Raw genomic sequence first — 23,433 nt, 5'->3', positions numbered from 1 at the left:
CGTGACCCTTTTTATGTTTTATTGTCAAAATCGTTTTGGTCATAACTTTTGATCCGTAAGTCCAAATTGAGTGACGTTTAAAGCGTTGGATAGCTGAAACAGAAGGCTATAACTTTGTTTCAGGAATAAAATAATTTTGGAGATTATTTCATGGACGTTTTTGGGGTTGAAGAAGATGAAAATTATGTTGGATAATTTAGAAAACAATAACTTTTTAGTAACGCCTTCATGCACGGTTTTGAGCATAACTTTTAACTCGTGAATCATTTTGGGTTGGGGTTTAAAGTATTAGAAAGGTGACTCTAATAGATATTATGTGAATGGTGTATTGGTTATGAATGTGTATATGTACAATTGGTGGATTGTGAATGATATATTGTTATGAATGTGTATATGTACCATTGGTGGATTGTGAATGATATATTGTTATGAATGTGTGTATGTATCATTGGTGGATTGTGAATGATATATTGTTATGAATGTGTATATGTACTGTTGGTGGATTGTGAATGATATATTGTTATGAATGTGTATATGTACCATTGTTGGATTGTGAATGATATATTGTTATGAATGTGTATATGTACCATTGTTGGATTGTGAATGATATATTGTTATGAATGTGTATATGTACCATTGGTGGATAATTCATAAAGTTGAATTACGGAGATATGTGGAATGTTAAGATGGTAGAGATGATCTTAATTGTATATGTTTTGGTATTTGTACATTCATTCATGGCATGGTCTGCTTCATGGTGGAAGCGGTGAAACTGTGGGTTCACATGGTATTAGACGTTGATCCTTAATTGGAAATAGGCGTAGTAGACGTTGATCCTTAATTGGAAATAGGCATGGTAAATAGACGTTGATCCTTAATTGGAAATAGGCGTAGCAGACGTTGATCCTTAATTGGAAATAGGCGTGGTAAATAGACGTTGATCCTTAATTTGAAATAGGCGTAGCAGACGTTGATCCTTAATTGGAAATAGGCGTAGCAGACGTTGATCCTTAATTGGAAATAGACGTGGTAGCTTGGATTCTAGATATTGAATCGGAAAGCGGTGAAACGTTGGGTTCACATTGAGGTACCGCATGCATAGAGTCACACGTCTTGCATTGAGTCACATTAGAGTTATGTGATAGTTGAGTGTATGCATTATTGTGATTGTGATGTGCGTATGAGATATGGTAATTGAATTTGATGATGTTTGGATACATAACTTGACAAAGAATGTGATTATGTGATAATTGTAGTTATGGGTATAATTGGGAATATAATATTGGATTTGAATGTTATAATCCTTGAGTTTTTATGTGTGCTTGAAACATGTGAAATAAATGTTGGTTAATATTATTTACATGGTTATATGAAGTGTGATGAATTCCTTTAATTGTTGATTTAATCATTGTGCCTTATTATACTTCTTCATAATGATTTGAATTCTCACGCTTTCTGTTTGAATATTAGCTTTACATGGGTATCATGCAGATACTCCAGAGTAGTATTGCTGAAGTAAGTGGACGGTAGCTCGCTCGAGATTAGCCGGAGAGTTTCCGTATTTTAGTTTGAAGACTAGGTAATGAGTCAATGCTCTGGTCATGTAACACTGGGTAGATTAGTAGTATTGAACTCGTATCCTATTTGGATAAGTATTATGTTATTACTCGTGGACATGCTTATTTGTCATTGCTGTTGAGAGGCCATAGTGCCAAATGTTCTGATTATGGTTTTAGTTCATTTTGAAGAGATTATTGAGAGATGATCATGGTATGGGACATGGATCATTTGATGAAATGCATGAGTATTCATTATTTTCCGCTATGAACGCATATTCTTGAATATTCATGATAGGTGAAATGTGTTATTTTAAATGACCAGGTGTATTGTATATTGATGTTTGATTTTTGAAAGCTTTTAGTTTTTGAAAACGTCGGTGTGACGCCCTTTTGATTATATGTGTGCCTATTTACTCTGATTATATGTTAAGTATTTTGGAGTAGAAAAAGGGGTGTTACATTGGACATGGGTAAAATTTCTAAAGCACAAGAGTGAGTCTCACTCTGTATTCACTAGCTTCTGTTCTAAAGTGCAAAATGAATTTGACTCTAAAATCATTAGAGTCAGAAGTGATCATGGTGGCGAATTCGAAAATAAGTTCTTTGAAGAACTGTTTGATTCAAATGGAATATCCCATGATTTATCCTGCCCTAGAACTCCACAATAAAATGGAGTTGTAGAGAGGAAAAAGAGGACACTCCAAGAAATGGCCAGAACCATGATCAATGAAACAAATGTGGCTAAGCACTTTTGGGCCGAAGCTGTAAATACAGTGTGTTATATTCAGAATAGAATCTCTGTAAGACCTATTCTGGAGAAGACTCCCTATGAACTGTGCAAGGGACGAAAACCAAACATTTCTTAATTCCATCATTTTCGATGCTCATGTTTTATTCTTAACACTAAAGAACATCTGAACAAGTTTGATTCAAAAGCACAAACAGGTATTATGTTAGGATACTCATAACCCTCCAAAGGCTAGTATACAACACAGAAACAAAAATTGTGGAAGAATCAATACATGTTAGATTTGATGATAAGCTTGACCCTGAAAAGTCAAAGCTAGTTGAAAAACTTGCAAATTTGGAGATAAATCTTGCAGGTTCTGACTAAAGCATCAGAAGAAGCTGAGAAGCAAAGTCCAGAAGCAACTGAAATCTTAACTATCCAGAAAAGATTAAAAAATCACCCAAACATCTCTGAAGAATTGATTATGGGAAACAAGGATGAACCTGTCAGAACAAGGTCGACATTCAAAGTATCTGAAGAAACCCCTTTGGGATTAGTACCTCCGATTGAGCCTACTTCCTATGATGAGGAACTTCAAGACAATGACGGGGTTCTGGAAATGAAAGAAGAACTTGATCAATTTTCAAAGAATGACATCTGGGATCTTGTCCCAAAGCCTAAAGGAACTCATATTATTGGAACAAGATGGGTATTCAAAAACAAATTGAACAAAAAAGGAGAAGTAGTCAGAAATAAAGCACGACTGGTGGCATAAGGCTATAGCCAACAAGAAGGCATTGACTACAACGAAACCTTTTCTCAAGTCGCCAGGTTAGAATCCATTCATTTACTTGTATCACTCGCAGTAAATCACTCCATTAAATTATATCAGGATGGATGTCAAAAGCGCATTTCTTAATGGTTATATATCGGAAGAAGTGTATGTTCATCAACCCCCAGGTTTTGAAAACTCCAAATGTCTACAACATGTTTTTAAACTGAAAAAAATCTTTGTATGGTCTAAAACAAGCTCCTATAGTTTGGTATGAAAGATTAAGTAACTTTCTTTTGGAACATGACTTTATTAGGGGAAAGGTTGACTCTACACTCTTTTGTAAAAATATCAGAAATGATCTCATGATATATCAGATATACGTTGATGATATAATTTTTGGTTCAACTAACCCCTCTGTTTGTCAAGAATTTTCTGAGTTAATGCAGGCAGAATTTGAAATGAGTTTGATGCAAGAACTAAAATTCTTTTTGGGAATTCAAATCAATCAAGATTTAGAAGCTACATATGTATATCAAAGTAAATACATAAAAGACATTCTGAAGAAATTTGAAATGTCAGAATGCAAACCAGCAAAGACACCCATGCATCCAACCTGCATTCTGGAGAAAAAAGAAGTAAGTCAAAAAATCTGTCAGAAGCTCTATCGTGGTATGATAGGCTCTCTCCTCTATCTGACGGCTATCCGTCCTGACATTCTTTTTAGTGTATGTCTTTGTTCTAGATTCCAATCAAATCCAAGGGAATCTCATTTAACAGCAGTTAAAAGAATCCTAAGGTATCTGAAAGGAACCCTTAACCTTGGCCTGATGTATGAGAAAACATCAACGTATAGGCTCTCTGGATATTGTGATGCAGATTATGCAGTGGACAAAATGGACCGCAAAAACACATATGGGAACTGTCAGTTCTTGGGAAAAAATCTCATATCTTGGGCTAGCAAAAGACAGTCAACCATCGCTATGTCTATTGTAGAAGCATAATATATATCAGCTTCAATATGCACTACTCAGATGCTCTGGATGAAAAATCAACTAGAAGACCTTCAGATATTTGAGAGTAACATTCCTATCTTCTGTGATGATATTGCTGCCATATGTTTAAGTAAGAACTGTATCTTGCACTCCAGAGCTAAGCACATAGAAATAAAACATCATTTTATTAGAGACTATGTTCAAAAAGGGGTAATATCCTTAAAATTTATAGATACAAACCATCAATGGGTTGACATCTTCACAAAACCCCTCGCTGAAGATAGATTCTCATTCATTCTGAAACACCTGAAAATTGAAAATTGCCTAGAATAAATCTAATGTGCTTCTCTGGAATAGCAAAATAAGGCTCTAAAATAACATCTGGTATCTGGATCTGACTTGATACTTCTACCAGTTAGGAGTCATTTAAATCAGAAATCCTCAGGATCCAATCCCTTGGTATTCCTGAAGATCAGATAGATCAACATGTGGGTTATCTTGCGTCTGACCTTGGATCTTCTAGACAATTGTCTAGCAAAAATCAAGGGACAGACCCTTGAGATCTCCTCGAGCAGTGTGCTAATTTGGGGATTAGAATTCTATCATTAGTTGTAATCATGTCTCTCTTAAGCGTGTCAACTCGTTTAGCGTGCCATCATTAATTTTCTAACTTTTCAACTGCTTCTAACGTTGTCGCTTTGCATGCCTTCTATGTGTATTTATATTTTTCACAATTCGCAATTTCACACTTTACACTCACAGCCTACACAAACCTCTCTCTTTCTCCAAGCTCCTCAAAGTTCATCAATATTCATCTACTTCATCAACTTTCTCATTGATTCCCAGCAACAATCCGTCTACAACTACTCTCAGCAAATGGAATCAACGGAACAACCTCCCATTTCTTCTTAGCAAACAACTGCTATAATCGGTGTTGTCTCTACCCCCATTTACAAATAACCACACATTTTGGATCGTGAACCACATATCCATCTTGCCACTCCCTTTGACAAGCTTGAGGTCTTGTGTGAATCTTTGGTAGACTTCGAGAACATGAAGCGGAATGGAATAGACCTCACTGAGGAACTCAGAAAGCAAGGGTGGGAAAACTATTTCTAAAGGCTCTATGGTTCTGTCTATACCTATCCAGTAAAAGAATTCTGGAGTTTTGCAGACTCAGATGATCATTACATAGTCTCATATGTTCTGGGGGGTAAAGATTGTCATCACTGAGAAGTCCATCGCCTCCCTTTTGAACATGGAGAAGACAGGGGGAAGAAGGATGTACAATATCAATCCTAGGGAAAAGTACATATCCCAGGAAATTGCCCCAACCATTTTCAAACAATACGCTGACGGCAACTCCTCCAAGAACAAGGAACTTCACTAGAACCTCCGAGTCTGGATGAGGATCATTTTGGGAACTATTCATCACCTCCCAGCCTTCACAAAGGGCTCAAGCTGAATCTGTCAGTGCTGCTATTCAAATACCTTAGAGACTCTATCAGAGACACCAGGAACAACATGAAGCCCATAACCTACATCCCTCTGGGAAGCCCAGAACCAACATGAAGCCCAAAACTTACATCCCTACTGTTGATACTGGAAGGCCTTTGAACGCTCGTAATCTGAAGAGCATAAGGGTGATTGAGCAAATTAGGGTGAAACCCTCGTTAGATACCTCTTAGGAAGCACTCAAGGATCAGAGGAAGATTCCCAATGGCCTCTACCTCTTCTCCAAGATTGATCCTCCAGAGGTTGTCGCACACTATCTGCAGGATCTCGCAAGCCAAGGAGTTGACATCTCATAGTTCTCTGTGGATTGGTTTCCTGAGCATCCACCCAACTTCATGAAGAGACAACGAGAACCTTCAGGGAAGTCAAAGAAAGCCAAGAAAGCAAAACTGGGGGAAACTTCTGCGTCAAGACCTCCGGTCTCTTTGATCGAATCTCCAAGTAAGTCTTTGCCTCCTCATTCTCGCTCTATCAACTTAAAGCAAATTGCTTCTTCTCTTCCCCCAAACCGCACCCATCTACACTCACTCAGAACCCTCTCTCTCTACCACCAAACTATATGATACTCCCACCTCTAATCCTCCATCACATCCATTTCAAAAATTTAATCTATCCACCACAACCCTACCAATTTCTGAAGCTGAAATGCTTAACGAACCTATCTCACCAATCTCTTCAACACCTTCATCTCCACCCTACTACATACTATCATCTGACTCCGAACCCTCTGACTCTCAATCCCCCACCTTGGCTCAGCTTCAGGCCCATGCTCTTGCCTCACAACAACAACCTGAACTAGAAGCCAACACTTCACCACCTGAACAACCAATTCCACCACCATCTGAACAAGCACAAATACCAACACCTAAACAACCCACAACACCACCATCTGAACAACCACCAATTCCACCACCTAAACAACAAACAACAACACCATATGAAACTCCCATCGTACCACCCTTTGAACACATTCTTTTCCCTGCCTCTCAACCTCATGCTGACACTACCCAAACCCCACCAGAATTTCCATCCCCCAACTTTGAACCAGAACCTACCTTCCCCACCCTAGAAGAAGAAATCTCTTTATTTAGTGAGTCTTCAGTGGAGAAGATCAGATCTCTATATGAGAACTCTGGTATCAGTGACGATCCCTCTGTAGTAAGGATTCACTGGAACAGAGTGATCAGATGGATGACCTATGAGGCCTTCAAACTGAAAATCCTCTTTGAACAAGTCCGCAATGACTTTATCAGAGAAGCTAGAGAAAGACTACAAACACGACTAGTCAGAGAGGGAGAGGAAAAGGCCAGAAGCGAAGCAGAAGAGAAATCTCGTCTGGAAGAAGAGAAACGGGTTGGAGAAGCTGCAGAAAAGGCTGCTGATGAAGCTGCTGCTGCTGCAGCTGCTGCTGAAGCTAAAGCAAAAGCAAAAGATGACGCTGAAGAGGCAACACACATAGTTGCGGAAGAAGCTGCAAAAGCTAGCACTGATGCTCTGGCTTAGGGGGAGCAATCAAACTCCGGCTTCGCTCCTCTGGTCCTAAAGACTCTGGAAGAGCTGCAGAAAGAGCAACAAATAGTGCGAGCAAGATTGGATCACCAGGACTCCGTTAACAACAATATTCAGAACCTGCTAACTCAGTTGCTCCAAAGGATGCCTCTGCCTCCGAACCCTTAGGCACTTAGGCTTCTCTTATTGCTTTCCTTATGTTTTCTGCTATGTTCCTTTTTTGTGTTCTCTTTTTGAATTGTTGCTTACCTGTACTTGTATCTATCATATATGAACTACTTTTTTGTTACCTATTTTTTGCTAAGTCTTTTTGAGTCTGACAAAAAGGGAGAGAATAACAACAGCTCTGATGCAAATATATCTAAGCCTCTTGTTGCATTGCGCACATTAATATCTTATGAAAACTAAGTTATGCAGGATAACAACTAAAGTAATAATTAGCTGCCACACAAGGAAAATCTGGTAAGAACTTATGAGAAATCCTATGATCCATCTCAGAGGGAGTCACCTCTCATCTGACTCTGAGATATTATTTTTGCTGATATTATCATTGTTTCATCATCACTCTGAAATTTTTGTCATCATCAAAAAAAGGGAGATTGTAAGAACAAATTTAATATCTACAATTCATCTCTAAGATTTTGATGATAACAAGGATGAAACAAAATGGTACCCTAACAAATTTATCTAAGTATGCAGGACTCTATAAAAAAGAAGTCAGATAGACATACATCAGATACAGACACAAGTTCAGAATGACCACTTAGACGCAACTCAAGTAGAAACTCTAACTCTGAATAAAGGAAGCGCACAAAGCGTAACAAACAAAGGGAGATTAAACACTCTGAAGCGGAAGAGCACACTCTAGGATTTGGAGCTTTTACACTCTGGAGAATCAATCAGGAAGACATCAAAAACCTTTGAAGACAGTCAGCTGCAAGCAACTATCTGAAGATATACTTGCTGAACATAAACTTTGATATCTGAACATTCTGATTCAGAAACGATCTCCAAATACTTAGCTATGAAGACTTCCACTTATGGCAAGAATCTATTTTTGGAATAAGTTTATAGCGCCCTAAACTGCTTTGGAAAGAACACATAGATTAATGACATTTATCAACCATCATTGTCAAATATCCTTTCATTCAACGGTCGCCTTATTCAACTCCTATATATAGGATGGACCACTTCACTAAGAAAACGACGGAAACACACGAGAATACAAACCTACTTTCATATCTTTTACCCATTATCTTTTTCACACGAGTTGGTGTTCTAAAAGTGTGAACAATTCTTTTGCTCTTACATTGTGTAATTTCTGCTTACCTAGAAGCACTAAGCACTATTGTAATTCTATTAAATTACTGAATTTTCCTCAAGTGACTTGTGAAGTCTGTAAACTTGAGAGGGCTAAGAGATCTTTATCCTCTTAGACGATCTTTATTGTAATCTTTCAAGATTAGTGGATTAAGTCCTTATTGAAGGAAAAATAACCTTGGCCGTGTGGACCAGAGTAACTTTGAATTTCAAGCGAACCAGTATAAAATTCCTTGTTGATATTCTTTATTTTTCGGGTGTGTTTCATTTCCAATTTTTTTTATTATCAGTTAAAACAATTCAAACCCCCTTTCTTGTTTTTCTCTACCTTCATCCTAGAGTTTCCTTAAGAGAAGATTGGTACTTTGATAGTGAATGTTCCAGGAACATGACTAGAAAAAAGAACTATCTATAAGAGTTAAGGTCATACTCTAATAGATATGTTACCTATGATGATGGGGCAAGAAGAAAAATCAAGGGTATAGACAAACTGAACTATATAAGTCTCTCTAGTCTTGACGACATGCTGCTGGTAGAATGATTAACTACAAACTCGACCAATATAAGTCAACTATGTAATCAAAGTCTGAATGTGAGTTTCAACAAATCAGAATGCATTATTTCTAGCAAAGATCAAGAAGTGTAAATGAAAAGATAATTTTTATTTGTGGGTATCTCAAAACAAAAGTCAGTCCTTAACACGTTTGATATCCAAGGTAGATGAGGCCAAACTATGGCACCAAAAACTTGGTCATCTCAACCTCAAGAGTATGAAAAAGATCATATATGAAGATGCTATCTGGAGACTGGCAAAGCACAATATTGAAATAGGAAAAATCTGTGGAGGGTGCCAAATAGACAAGCAGACCAAGATGTCCCACAAGAAGCTCCAACATCTTACCACCTCAAAAGTTCTAGAGTTACTTCATATGGATTTGATTAAGCCTATGCAAGTAGAGAGCATGGGTGGGAAAATATATGTTTTTGTGTGTGTGGATGATTTTTATGGATACACTTTGGTCAAATTTATTAAAGAAAAATATGACATTTTTGATGTCTTCAAAGAGCTATGTCAACAACTCCAAAAAAAAAAGGGAGTGAGATAGTGAAAATAAGAAATAACCATGACAAAGAGTTTGAAAACTCTAAATTCTATGAGTTTTCTTATTCTAGAGCGATTTGCCATGAATTCTCAGCACATATCATGATCAAGAAACATGATGATCAAGATCGAATCTAACCAAAGCTTTATACATACTAAAAACGAATATTTTCAAACTTGATTTCGTGAAGTGGAATCATAAAGGAGTCTCAACAATCGAAAGTAAATAAAAGATGAAAACGATAAGACAATCAATAAAATAATCGGATATAGGTGCCCCCTTGAATGAATTAGGGACATGCAACTACAAAGTGTAATTGGTGTACGAAATCTTATGTTGATGATTCACACAAAAATGGAACCACCAATCTGGAATTGGTGGAAGGTAAATTCCACCAAATATCTATTATTACTTCGGAGTCTTCCTTTAGCACTAGAGATAGAATTCTTAGTTATTTTAGGAGTTCTCTTATACCACACACTATTGAAGCTTTAATATGTGCACATAAATGGTTAAGATCCTCCCCTTTGAAAGTGGATATTGAAGAACACTTGGAAGACATGAAGAAGCTCAAACAAGGTATATATATATTATTTAAACAATATTTTGTTTATGAATGTATTTTATTCAATTATTTGTTTTGTCTGACATTTGTTAATATATTTGATACATTTTTAGAAATGGCTCCAAACCAACAATTAAACGAGGGACTTTTCGATATTAAATTTGATTAACTCTCATCACAAGATCAAGTGATTCATTCTATCATAAGAATCATTTTTCCATGTTTTTTTTTTGCATTGCTATAGCTGCTGTGCTGCTGTTCAAATTCTTCTATGTTGCAGTGGTACAAGACAGATCGATTGTGAACTTGGGTTGATGTTCAAATTCCTTTATTGTTGTTGTGATGTGTTGTAAAGTGCTGATGTGATGTGATTTGCATTGCTATAGTCGTTGTACGATGTTCAAATTCCTCTATGTTACCATAAAAATCCTACTGTTATTTTGATGTGTTGTGTTGGACTTGTTGTGCTTTGTTGCTATAACTGTTGTGCCCATGTTCAAATTCCTCTATGCTACCGTCAAAATGATAATGTTATTTTGTGTGTGTAAAATTAACAACAGAGTAATTTCTTTTTGTTCAATTATTATATACTGTTGAATTGAACTGTACTAGAATTAAGGCCCAATATATGAAGTGAATTATTATACACTTGACATAATGACATATATTCTTAAGTTTTTTGTTCCAGATAGATGCTGATGTGCATGCTTAACTTATTTTCTTGAATCTGAAGATATTGATGTGTATCATTCCTTATTATGTGTCTTAACAACAGCATAATGTGCCTTAATAGAGGCATTATGTGTATTCTTAACAACAGCATAATGTGCCTTACGAGTATTCTTTATTCGATGGTATGCTGCTAATGTGCCTCCATATTATGATGTTGTATTGTCAATGTTGTGTTTCCCTTGTATCTAGATAAAATGCAAAAAGAATTAAGAGGTGAAGGTGGAATCAAGCACTGCTGGGAGTGGTAGTCAATGTAAACTTGTAAGAGCAGCATTTTAACTATGGTAAAAAATCGAAACAACCTAAATCATATTGGTTCGGTTCAAATTTATTTTTAAAAGTCAACTGAACAAAATTAAGTTGTATATTTTTTTTATCTTGTGATTCAGACGATTTTTAGTGTTAAAACCGCTCAAACCACAACGCGAATACCCATAATTAAAAAGACTTTTACCGACAAAATTCTAGAACCGAATAGAAATTTTGTGAACAGTAAATCTCAAGAACCAAACTTAATTTCTCAAGAGTATCGCACTCTTGAGAGTAATAACAACAGCACCACACTAATACAATATATTTCTCGCAAATAGATTTTCACTTAAAAACATTAAGGCAACTTAGGTGAAAATGATAATATATATATATACATATATATATATATATATATATATATATATATATATATATATATATATATATATATATAGGATGAAATGAGGAGGAGAGACACCAACTTTATATAAAAAATAATAAATATGAAAAAGGAAATGATCTGTAGACGATTTTAATGGTCCACCCGATTGGGTCCTTATCCCAATCGATTGAATGACTTAAATAACCGATAATATTTATCCATTTTGAAAAGTTTAGATATAGAATCGTTGTCGATCTTTAAGACACTATAATAATCAATTATATTTTATTTACCTCTTTAATCTATTGGCTTAAGGTCCAATTAAATGGGTAGTTCAAAAAATACTTCAAAAGAAGCAAAGTTATAAAAGAGGTTAAAAAGAGATTTTAAATCTTATTCAATTGGCTTAGGCTTAAAAATATTTTTGAGAGTTTTGATAGTTATAAAAGAGGTTCAAAAAGAGATTTTGAGGCTGCGAGTTGTCTTATTATCTTAGGAGATATTCTCCTACTTGCACAAAAATCTAATCACTCATATAGACACGGTCAATGGAACTTTCAGACTTTCTCTCTTTCATAGCTTTGAGGCTTTCAAGATCCTTTTCTAGATAAATCGATCATATAAGCACTTCAGATGAATTTTGATTCTCTTATTTGATAAGGCTTGATATCTCTTCATGTTTGTTTTCCATCATCATAGAGTTGGGAAGTTATTACTACTGACTTTATCAATCATTAGTATTGTCGTCATCAAAATTTTACGAAGATTTTCAACAAGATCATCGGTTTCATACCTGCAAACACGTAGATCCATATTATAAACATCAACTTAACTCTCTCCTAGACAATCTATACTCCGCTGGTTCTAGATTTTTAATTTTCTGAAATTTTTCATTTCATTGTAATTTACAATAAAGCATTATTGGACTCTATTTTTGCATTTTCAACAAGTTCTATTTATCTTGATTTATTTATCTTATTCCTCATGTGTATTATGCATGAAAATATTTTATTTATGTTTTTAGCTATCTCGAGTAGTCTTTCAATAGACTTAAGATTATAAAGACTCTCTAAATAAAATCTCATATAAATTCTAAATTTAACTCTTGTTACGAGAAATTATATTATTACTATAACTTTTAAGTTTTTTTTTTATGTTTGTCTCTATGAAAGGAGAGACAACATCATAAAAGATGAGTAATGCAGCCACAATCAACCAAACGTCGTTCTAATACACAAGTATAACATGTGCTTGCAAATATATATAAATTATAAACATGAGTAATGCTTGTTTTGTTTTTGTTTTATTTATGTAACCCTCTCCTCTTCCCAATAAAGGACATGGTTGACATTTTCATTTTCATACGTGATATAGTGGCTGACATTCAACACATGCATGATCATTCACTCACTTCAAGAAAGTGAAACCAAAAAAATATATTGCTATTCTTCAATACAAACACATCCAATTTCAACTCCAAATACTCTAAAATTACATGGATTAATATTTCTCTAGCTACTTCAATTTCTTAAAGGAAGAAACTCAAAAAACTGGTTGGAGGAAGATGTTACTTCAGTGTCCATAGAATCATTAACACAACACATAGGTTTTCCATCTTGTTCATCTTCCTTAACTGGAAAAAGATCAAGTGTCCTAGGACTAGGACCTGCATTTTCTTCTTCATAATAGTTGAAATTTTCTTTGTCAAATGGTAATAAACCATAGCTTTGAGGTGTGTTACTATTACTACATGTTCTATATGCTGCTGAAGTAAAAGGTGTCAAGTAATAAGGAATCTCAATATTTTGGCACTTTCCTTCACTTTCTGTAGCTATGTTTTTCCTCAAAACTTGTATTGATCTTTTTTCTGATATATCCTGCTAAATTACAGCTAATAGTATAAAGTTAAAACTTAAAGTAAAAAAATAAAATAATGGAAAGAATGACAGAGAGAAAAAGAGAGAGAGAGTATGATGATGATATGTGATTGAGAGAGTTCATATTTTGAGATTGAAATTCACACAAAAAAGTGGAAGAAAGTCTGTGAAGTTTAGCATAAAACAGCCCCAACAGAAAGTTAAAAAAAAACAGCTTTTGAAGAGACTTTTTTTCCAATGTACAAAATTGAAGTTCTTGTTTTTTTATATTATAAAATCTTTTGAGTATCTTTGGTTAACATAGGTGAATAAATGTTGTAAATGTACCATGAACAAAGACAAGATTAATTACAGACCTCTGCTTGTTCACTGCAGTTTGAAGTGGTTGCCCACTTCTTTGTCTCTTTAACTCCACTACCTGTCTCTTTCAATCCTGTACTCATAATCAAAACACCTCAAATATCATTCTAGCATCCACACCTCTAAACAAATGTATATTTGGTATCTGACATGTATTAGTATCTGACACAGACATAATTTAGACACATGTGATTACGTTTAATTTTATTATTTTTTTAAAATTATTACCAGTATGGACGTATGGACGTGTCAGTGTGAATATAGTGTTTGTGTCTTTGTTGAAGCTTTGTAGTGTCATGAGTCTAAATCAAAAAACTTGTAATGTCATGGGTGATATATATAATATAGGAATCTTTTGACCACTAAAAGAACCTTGAAAAGACCTAAAGATAATATCTAGCTGTACCTGCAGCAGCTTCTGAGTTGCTCATAATGTACTTATCTTTCTCTTTTTTATCTTCAGTTGAAGAGCCAGTTGTTTCCTCCATCTCCCGGCGACGACGCTTCTGCCGCTCTCTAGCCTTGTGATTCTGGAACCAATAGAACACGTTTTTCCCTTCGATTTTCCCGAATTGCCGAAGCTGCAAAGCTATTTGTTGGATTTGTTCAGCTGATGGTGTTTTCATGCCTTTCCTATATAACTCTTCAAGGACTAGTAGTTGAACTGGTGTTGGACTCCACCTTGAGCTTTGCTGTGGCTGCATAGTATTGCTTGTACCTTGGTCCACGCCGTTGCAGTCCAATGTTCCTGAACAGATATCAACTGAACTGTCTTAACGCGACGATCTCATTTTTAAATATATGTAATGGAACATTAATATTGATATGAATATAATTACACTATAATGTAATAATAACAAGATTGAAGCGTAATAGTAACGATGATACGAAGATTCGGTCTTACCGGGGTGGTGATTGAAGGGAAGGAGATGACTGCAATGGGTGCAAATGCAATAAGGTTGAACTATGGGAGAGATTTTAGGAGGTGCATGAGAATTATGGTTGGGATTTGGAGTAGAAGAGAGAAAACTACAGAAAGAATCAGACATGATGTGAATTCAGGTTCTTAATTAGTTTCTACAAACTACAAGGTTTTTGTCATATAGTATTTCACATTGGAAAACTAAGAACTCTGGAATTTTGGTGTGAGGGAAGATAGAATGGAGAGGAAGAGAGAGTGTATATTTATAGGATGAAAAAAAGAACGTTGTAGTAAAAGCATTAGGTGGAGCAGCAAGCAAACCTAAGGAGTTGACCAATCTATATTAAAAAAATTATGAGAGAGAGAGAGAGAAAGAGAGAGAGAAAAAGAGAGATGGAAAGTGTAGAATTGTGAGAGATGTGGAGAGTTAAGGTGTTTCTTTAAAAGGACAACAGTTACTGCATGATGATTATGTCGTGTGCTATTAAAGTTTGCTTCTTCCCCATATGTTTCCAGCTATTTGCTCTTACAAAACACTTCACACTTAACTTTTAGGTTTAATGTATTTTTCGATGTAGCGAAACGAATACGTAAAATTAACACTTCAATGCTCAAATCAGTCAGAGAAATACGATGTGATGTATGAGTGCGAATAATTTGAGTATTTTGAAATGATGTGTTTTATCGAAACTGCATGATATACGAATAGTTGTATGAATGAATCAGACGATGAATGATGCGTTAAATAGTAGAATTGTCTACTTCCATCTAACTAAGCGAAGGTATATTTGTTTTGTGCGTCTTTTAACTCGAGTTTCACTCTAACCGCGTAGAACATTTTCTACTATTGTGTATAGAGGATATATGTTTATGGATGAAAAAATGCATCCCTAATGACTAAGTGTGTATTTGAACTACATTAATTGCATATAGTAAATGATGAATCTGTGTTAGTTTTGCAAATGGGTACTTGTTTGATTTGTCTTGTAATATATCTGACAGTTGACACTGTATATGCACACTACAGTTTAGGATGTGACAACTTTAACATCTAAAATTGGAAAAAAGAATTATCTAAAAATTGCTAAACAATAAACAACTCCAACCATATTGTGGTCTAAGGTGTTGTGGTTCTTTTACAAAGATTCCCCTTTAAATAGCTCAACAAAACCAACCAAAGTGACCCAATTCACATTCAAACATAAATTCTTTCTTTTGCTCATTTTCTTTCTATTCATTCAAATTATGTCCTTTCTCTTAAAATGAACAGTTGTGAGCTGCATGGAAAAAATATGATTGAATGGATATTAAAAGAAAGGTTATTTTTTAAATCATTTTGAGACTTGAAGCTATTCTTGGTATAAGTTATAGCTTCTTGGTTGTTGTTTTCTGAATCTAATGAATCTATGTGTTATATATGAAATTATGAGCAGAATGTAGCTGTTTTGGGAAATAGACCCCGCTGGTACTGTTGATTGGGTCATTTTTCTTCTTAAGTTTGAGTTTCATAATTACCTTTTGTTTTTTTGTTTTTGTTGATTATTCTCTTATTCGCCTTAGCTTACCAGCTCTTGTATTGGATGCATATGATGATGTCTTGAATAGAAATATTATATTATATAGATTGTCAATGCCAAATTTTTTAAAATTTAAAATTATTTATGTGATAGAATATTGAAGGGTTACGATAAGGAGTGTTAAAGAGAAATTATATAAGTGAGAGAAATATCACATTTTCATCGAAAGCTTTAAGGTATTAGATATATGTGTCATCTTACTTATAAAATGAGCATCCTCCACCTTTTTAAACAATATGAAACTTTCAACTCACACTTGTATTTTAATGATCTTCCCCTTAAGCGGAAGTTATTTCATCCACATACACCTGTACCACCAGTGACGTCTTACCACATCACATACATTTCAACAAGATATGTCGTCTGATCACCACCATGTTAGAAAGACTTTCGATACAAGAAGTTGGTTTCTTACACAAACATCAACTTTGATATCACTCAAGGGTTATGAGGTAGAGCATCCATATTGGATCAGGAACAATCACACTAGTGAGAGGAACATCACATATTCATCCAGAATCTTAAGGCATTGGCTATATGGGTGAATTTATGTTCTTCGGATGACAAGATGCCAGACACAGTGTTGTATCAATGTGTATGACAAAATAAATGCATATCAGACAGAATAAAAGCAAAATATAACACAGAAATTGGTAACTCAGTTCGGTACAAAATTACCTACGTCTGGAGGGTATTAATCCAATGAAAGAAAATTCACATTTTATAGTCAGAAGTACAAATTTTTCTGATTTGAACTCTCCTAGCTCAATGCCTCATTTCCTAATACTACCAGTGAATTTCTATTCAGGACTCCCAATATAAAGAGCTCCACCCCTAATAGTCAGAAGTACAATTGGTATTATCTGAACTCACTTGGTACACTACCGCTTTCCTAATACTACCCATGAAGATTCGATTAAATTCTTAAAAGCATTTAAAGAATCCGCATACATTTCATAAAATGCATTCGAAATTTCTCTATATGAAGGATCATTTACAAGATCAAAAGAGTATACCTGTGAGTCTTCACTTTTCTTTCGTTCCATTAAACATAGGTTAACGAATACATCATCTGAGCTTGAGCAAGAATCTGAGGAGAAGCTCTCATCCTCTTTTCCCCACACAATATAGGCTCTACGATCTTTGGTGTTTTTATCCTTCGTCTTGTAGAATTTCTTATCCTTCTTTTTATGATGCTTAATGAGACTTGGACAATTAGTTCTATAATATCCCGATTTTCCACATTCAAAACATGTGATGTCGTCATCCTCTTTCTTATGTTTTCTTGTAGGTGGATGAGTATTCTTGAAATTTATCAAACCTTTGTCGGAATACTTGAGCTTGTTTCTTTTCAAGTATCGATTGTAGTGTCTAACAAATAACCACATCACCTCTTCCTTAGGAAATTCTTTGTTAGAATTATCACGTTCTTCCTTTGATTTCTTCGACGAAGCTTTCAAAGAAAGATCCCTTTTCTCTTCGTTACCTTTCTCTTTCTTTTTCGACTTCACTTCACTACCTACGAGTCATTTCATATTATTCTCATGTTCAACAAGTTTCCCAAACAGCATTGTGATGTCAGTATTAAGATCATTAGAATCCTTAACGTCTCCAGTTCCCTCATAAAGGGTTTGAAGAGCGTCCCACGTAGCTTTTATGCTTTTATGATGTGAAATAATGTATAATACTTCCAGGCTTAAATTCGAGATGAGTATATTCATTGCTTTCAAATCATATGAAGCTATTTTTATTTCATCATTTGTCCAATCCTTTAAGTGATTAACAGTGTCATCAACATTTTAAGGATGAAAGGCCCATCAGTAACTATTATCCATAGATTTTTGTCAATTAATAGTAAATGTACATACATGTTTTATTTCCAATACACATAATTCTCATCTTTTAAAACAAGTGCTCTATTATACGCTCCCTTTGGATCGTCGTCACCCATATTCTCAAATTTTTGAGTCGCTTAGACCTTATCAAAAGACCAGTTCTGAGGCTTATTTTTGGGTGAGAGTATGAAGTAGAGAAACGGTCTATAGTGGGTGAATAGATCCTTTTAAAAATTTGACTGATTTTCATAATGAAAAATCAAAGTTTACTTTACGGAAAGTGATTTGAAAAAATAGAGACATTATGCTTATCTTGGAAGGAGTCAAAAATATAATTATACTACAATTCAAAATTATCCTTAGATTTTTCAAAGACAATAACACAAAATTACAAACTATATTGAATTGATAAATTGAAAATTACACATCATGTGTTCTTTACAAAATTCAATTGCTATATAATTCTAACACCACATTTTGCAGATTTCAATCAACACTAAAACCCAAATAGTTTTCAATTCTAACAAAACCTACACTTATGCAATAAATGCTACAACCTAGAATTAACGACAAACTACACTAAAAAGCGATTACTTAAACATGTAATAGCTGTAGCGGGGTATTCGTTACCATTAGAGATATTGACTAAATCCAAGGTAAACCATACAAGTCGAGTCGCCACCGCACTTCTATTTATCCAAAGGAATGGTTAGAAAGCGAACAAAAACCTAAAAGTTTTATCGAATCAAAAACTAGTAAAAATGTCAGAGATCGGGGTAAGGGGGTTGGTTATGCAATGGCAAGGTTTTAAGCAACCAAAACATCCTAGGTCCTCCTAGGGAGCCCTTTCACACTTGTTGTAAAGGTTGGTATTTTGTGAAGAATTTATTTGTGCGAACATGCTTGAAGAGATGAGAAGAGAATATACAAGTTATTTACATTTTTGTGTTTGGATGGATAAACTCATTGCCTACGTACCATCTTTAAAAAGATTAGGATCAAAACCTCGTAGTTCGGGGTAAAAATCTCAAAAGAAGTTGGTGAATTGATTGGTCCAAAAGCCTTAAGGTCTTTTGTTATCCAAGGGAGAGAACTCAACCTAAAACCACAAATCCACCATGTGAGGATAACTTCAACATGCTAGTGAGGGGTTAACCCTATAATAAGCATGGAAGACTCATTGTCCATCACTAAGGATATAGAAGGATAACTCAAACCTAATAGCTAAAGGTTATGAAAAGTTTTGATTAAGAAAGTGGCCATTGAAACCACAAAAGTATTTGAATGGGTTATATTTACCAATGAAAAGTATTTACAAAATGTGGTCAAAATTGACTTAAGGATTCAATTCAAGATAAGTGTTATGGAAAGAAAGTTTGAAAATCAAAAGCATAAGGCTTAGGTTTCTAATGCTTTAAAAAAAGTGTTAAATATTTGGCACAAAAGTTTTGGCTTGGGTTAGAGTGGAGGGAAGAAGAAGAATGGCTAAGTCCTAAGCATACAAGAGATGAGGGAGAAGAAATAAGACCACAAATGAAGTTCCTCTCTTGAGATCATATTGATGATCCAAGTAGCTCCCATCCTTTGTAATAAGCAATCACATAAAGCATAAACTCAAGCAATCAATCAATCAACCAAGCTCTTGGAAAGTTCCTCAAAGGCTCTTAGATCTCTCTCTCTTAGAAGCTCATGGCAATGGTTCCTCACTTAGGCTCAATGTTGGAATCCCTAGCACAAGAACACACACATTAAAAAGTTCTATCCAACAAACCAAGAATGAACAAGAAGGAGTTTAGAAAGTGGTCTCTTCAAAGTTCTCTTTAGCATTCATAGCATTCTAAAGACCCAATGCCTAGTTGCTCTTTGACTTTTATAGCACTCTAAAGGCCCAATGCCTAGTTGCTCTTTGACTCCAAATTTGCATGGTAAAAGTCCTAAAGTCTAAGTCCATTTGTCCATTTCTTTGCATTTGGTCCACAACAATCAAAACAAAACACGAGCACAATGATATATACACAATTATGTGCTCAAGTGAGCAAAAGGCAAATTGCATTAACATAACCATGAGCTCAAATGAGCAAAGGAAAAAGAGAATGAATAATATGTACAAGAATAGTAAATTGCATAAATGTAAAGAGCAAGAATTAAATGTTAATGGTTAATGCTTAGTGTTAGAGTTAGTGTGCCATAAGACAATTTAGCGCTATGTTAAGCAATCGTAATTGGACTTATGTAGAAGTCACAACTATCTGAGGCCGATCAATAATAATGTAGGCAACAATACAAGTTAGAGATTTTGATTAGTGAATCAAACTCCAACAACTTGCCATGCCAAAAAAAAGAAGATGAAAAATGATCTTGTATTGATTTAGGTTCTTTGCATGATTTAGGAAGCAACCTATCCTTAAGGCAAAGCCATTCATTTGATCCATGATCAAGATGAATTAGATTTGAATCAAGGAAGATTAAACCTCCATGTATCAATACTAACTGTAGCGGGGTATTCGTTACCATTGGATATATTGACTAAATCCAAGGTAAATCATACAAGTCGAGTCGCCACCGCACTTCTATTTATCCAAAGGAATGGTTAGAAAGCGAACAAAAACCTAATACTTTTAACAAAAACTAATAAAAGAAACAGAGATCTGGGTAAGGGGGTTGGTTATGCAATGGGAAGGTGTTAGGCACCCAAAACATCCTAGGTACTCCTAGGGAGCCCTTTTCATACTTGTTGCAAAGGTTAGTTTTTTTGTGAAAATTTATTTGTGCAAACATGATTGAAGAGATGAGAAGAGAATGTACAAGTTATTTACATTTTGTCTTTGGATGGATAAACCCATTGCCTACGTACCCTCTTATAAAAAGATTAGGATCAAAACCTCGTAGTTCGGGGTAAAAATTTCAAAACAAATTGGTGAACTTATTGGTCCAAAAGCCTTAAGGTCTTTTGTTATCAAAGGGAGAAAACTCTACCTAACCACAAATCCACCATGTGAGGATAACTTCAACATGCTAGTGAGGGGTTAACCCTATAATAAGCATGGAAGGCTCATTGTCCATCACTAAGGATAAAGGTGAGTATTACATCTACCACAAGGATAACTCAAACCTAATAGCTAAAGGTTATGGAAAATTTGATTAAGAAGTGATCATTGAAACCACAAAAAGCACATTTGAATGGGTTATATTTACCAATTAGAAGTATATACAAAAATGGTCAAAGTTGACTTAAAGAATCAATTCAAAATGAGTATTGTGAAAAGAAAGTTTGAAAATCAAAAGCATAAGGCTTAGGTTTCTAATGTTGAAAACAAAGTCAAATGTTTGCACAAAAAAGGTTTTGGCTTGGGTTAGGGTGGAGAAATGAAGAAGAAAGGCTAAGTCCTAAGGCAAACAAAAAGGTGAGGGATAAGGAATGAAACCACACTAGGAGTTCCTGTCTTGAGATCATATAGATGATCCAAGTAGCTCCCATCCTTTGGAATAAGCAAGCACAAAGCATAAGCAATTAAACAAGTCTTATAAGAGATCCTCAATGTATCTTGTATCTTCCACTTGGATAAACATGGTAATGATCCTTCAATTAAGCTCAAATGGAAACTCCTAGGTTCAAGAGCACACACATGGAATCCACATCACACACTATATCCATACAAGAGGCTCAAACAATGGGTGGGCTTTAGTCAAGAGGGGTCATGTCAACCTCGACAAACAAGCCAAACTGTAAAGGGTAATCTGTAGCTCTTAACCACTAACATTGAAGTATAGGGTGAAGCTGATCAAAGTGTAAATGAGGATGAGACCTCATGCTCTTAACCCTGGCCGGGGTGAGCTCATGACAAAGAAAGCGTGGGGATCCAGAAAGTGGGATCCTTTTCCACTAATCCCTTTTATCCGTCAATTTCCTCTACTCTTGGAGGTCTTATCAAATAACACATGCCTCTCTTGGAGGTCTTTGAGCATAATTTTAAACAAACACAAACAGAGCCTCTGAAGGAGGACTTGCCAGCAAAATGCCTGCCAAAAAGGTGACAGGACTTCAGACTACATGAAGTAAGAAGCTAACTACCTGAGTGGTGTATCAACCACAATCCAATGCTCAAGCAAGATCTAAAGCAAGCAAGCAACTAAGGTACCTGTACAAAGACTAAACAGTCAGTACTTCAGTCATACAACCTGAAAACAAACAGTGAAACTCTCCCACAGTTTTACAGTTCAATGCATGAGTGTCCTAGCACTCAAATGATCTCATGAGTTCACCACATCAATCAAAACCCTACAAAACAAAATAAGGTTAGTATTCAATGTATTTGCATCTCACAAAGTGAGAACAAACCCAATTACCAATGCTAAGTATCCAATCCTGAAACAAAACAACAAAGTTAGCTTATGTACATCCAATCAACACAACAAAGCATAAACAACCAATGGCATGAGATGAATCAAATCACAAGCCCCAAACAGAACCATATGAACCCCTAAGCACCAATCACCATGGCCAAAGATCCACCATACTCCAAATATCATTCAAATGCTTCAAAAAGCCTCAAAAATATGCACAAAATGAGCTTCCAACTTAGAAAATTCATACCAAATCAGAAATGCATGCAATGACTTTGAAACTTTTTGTATAAGTTTCTCATGTCATGAAAGTTCAACATGCAAAAAATCAGGTCGAGAATGATGAAATGCTATGTGAACAAAAATGCACCAATTCAATGTCAAAAATGTGACACAAATTGTCACACTTTTCTCTATGTGTCAAAAGTGATGATAACATGTGAGAAAAAATCCAAACCAGTGACCAATAATTCATGTCATGTATGAATGTCAAGCATGCAAAAAATTGGATCAAATGGCTCAACAATGAGAATTTCACAATGTATTGAATGCAACATATCAATTTAGCACCACATGGATTCAAAAATTCACACATAAAAATCCAGATATCAACAATTCTTGAAACTAGCATCATAAAAAAGTAGACATCCATACAAAACCATGAAAAAAAATTGGGACTCATTTGGATCATTTTTGCATTTTTTATGAATTAATCAAAACAAGCAAAATAATTGGAATATCAAATAAAAATGGAGGGAAATGATATAATTCAAATAAACTCAGAAATAACCACAACCACACGATCTGGCGCGCAATCAAGATCAACGCTCCACATTTGAAGCATGAAATACGCCGTTTCATTAAAACACATCAGCATGCACAATCAGCATTCAAAGCGTGTGTGGCTCAGTCAAAGCAATCTCAACCAATCGATCGTCCAAGCAAACACACACAGTCATAAAACCCTAGCTAACACGCAGACACCGGAGCTACAGCTCCGGTCGTCTTCTCCGACGAACCACACGGCGGCGCCGCTCAAATTTTTTCCAGAAATTTACAATGCATACATCATTCAATTCAGTTT

General features: G+C 35.2%; 2 protein-coding genes across 4 annotated transcripts; one reads left to right on the top strand and one right to left on the bottom strand.

Moving 5' to 3' along the window:
* Positions 1-6,216: 6,216 nt before the first annotated feature.
* LOC127103060 (uncharacterized) lies at positions 6,217-7,074 on the top strand. The gene has a single exon (XM_051040354.1). The coding sequence runs from the start codon at positions 6,217-6,219 to the stop codon at positions 7,072-7,074; it is 858 nt and encodes a 285-aa protein (XP_050896311.1).
* Positions 7,075-12,855: 5,781 nt separating this feature from the next.
* Positions 12,856-15,478, bottom strand: LOC127100345 (WUSCHEL-related homeobox 6). Of its 3 annotated transcripts, none has more exons than XM_051037478.1 (4): positions 14,576-15,478; positions 14,078-14,434; positions 13,668-13,744; positions 12,856-13,314 (listed from the first exon to the last, which is right to left on the bottom strand). In XM_051037478.1, exons 1-4 carry the CDS (start codon positions 14,718-14,720, stop codon positions 12,955-12,957), a joined length of 939 nt encoding a protein of 312 aa, XP_050893435.1. In that variant the 5' UTR covers positions 14,721-15,478; the 3' UTR covers positions 12,856-12,954. The 3 variants fall into 3 exon arrangements, with proteins under 3 accessions (XP_050893435.1, XP_050893436.1, XP_050893437.1); XM_051037479.1 differs by having other exon boundaries at positions 12,856-13,311; positions 14,576-15,474; XM_051037480.1 differs by having other exon boundaries at positions 14,078-14,419; positions 14,576-15,463.
* Positions 15,479-23,433: the final 7,955 nt, after the last annotated feature.

The sequence above is a fragment of the Lathyrus oleraceus genome, chromosome 7 (genome assembly GCF_024323335.1).
Source record: "Lathyrus oleraceus cultivar Zhongwan6 chromosome 7, CAAS_Psat_ZW6_1.0, whole genome shotgun sequence".
Lineage (NCBI taxonomy): Eukaryota > Viridiplantae > Streptophyta > Magnoliopsida > Fabales > Fabaceae > Lathyrus > Lathyrus oleraceus.
This window is presented reverse-complemented; position numbering and strand designations above follow the sequence as displayed.

What these genes read in the sequence shown, in the direction of transcription:
- LOC127103060 (XM_051040354.1), top strand. Translation starts at nt 6,217, where the DNA reads ATGCTTAACGAACCTATCTCACCAATCTCTTCAACACCTTCATCTCCA.
- LOC127100345 (XM_051037478.1), bottom strand. Translation starts at nt 14,720, where the DNA reads ATGTCTGATTCTTTCTGTAGTTTTCTCTCTTCTACTCCAAATCCCAAC. An exon ending in TCCCTTCAATCACCACCCCG is followed by an intron (nt 14,435 to 14,575) that starts GTAAGACCGAAT and finishes AAGACAGTTCAG; the next exon opens with TTGATATCTGTTCAGGAACA. An exon ending in CAACTCAGAAGCTGCTGCAG is followed by an intron (nt 13,745 to 14,077) that starts GTACAGCTAGAT and finishes TTATGAGTACAG; the next exon opens with GATTGAAAGAGACAGGTAGT.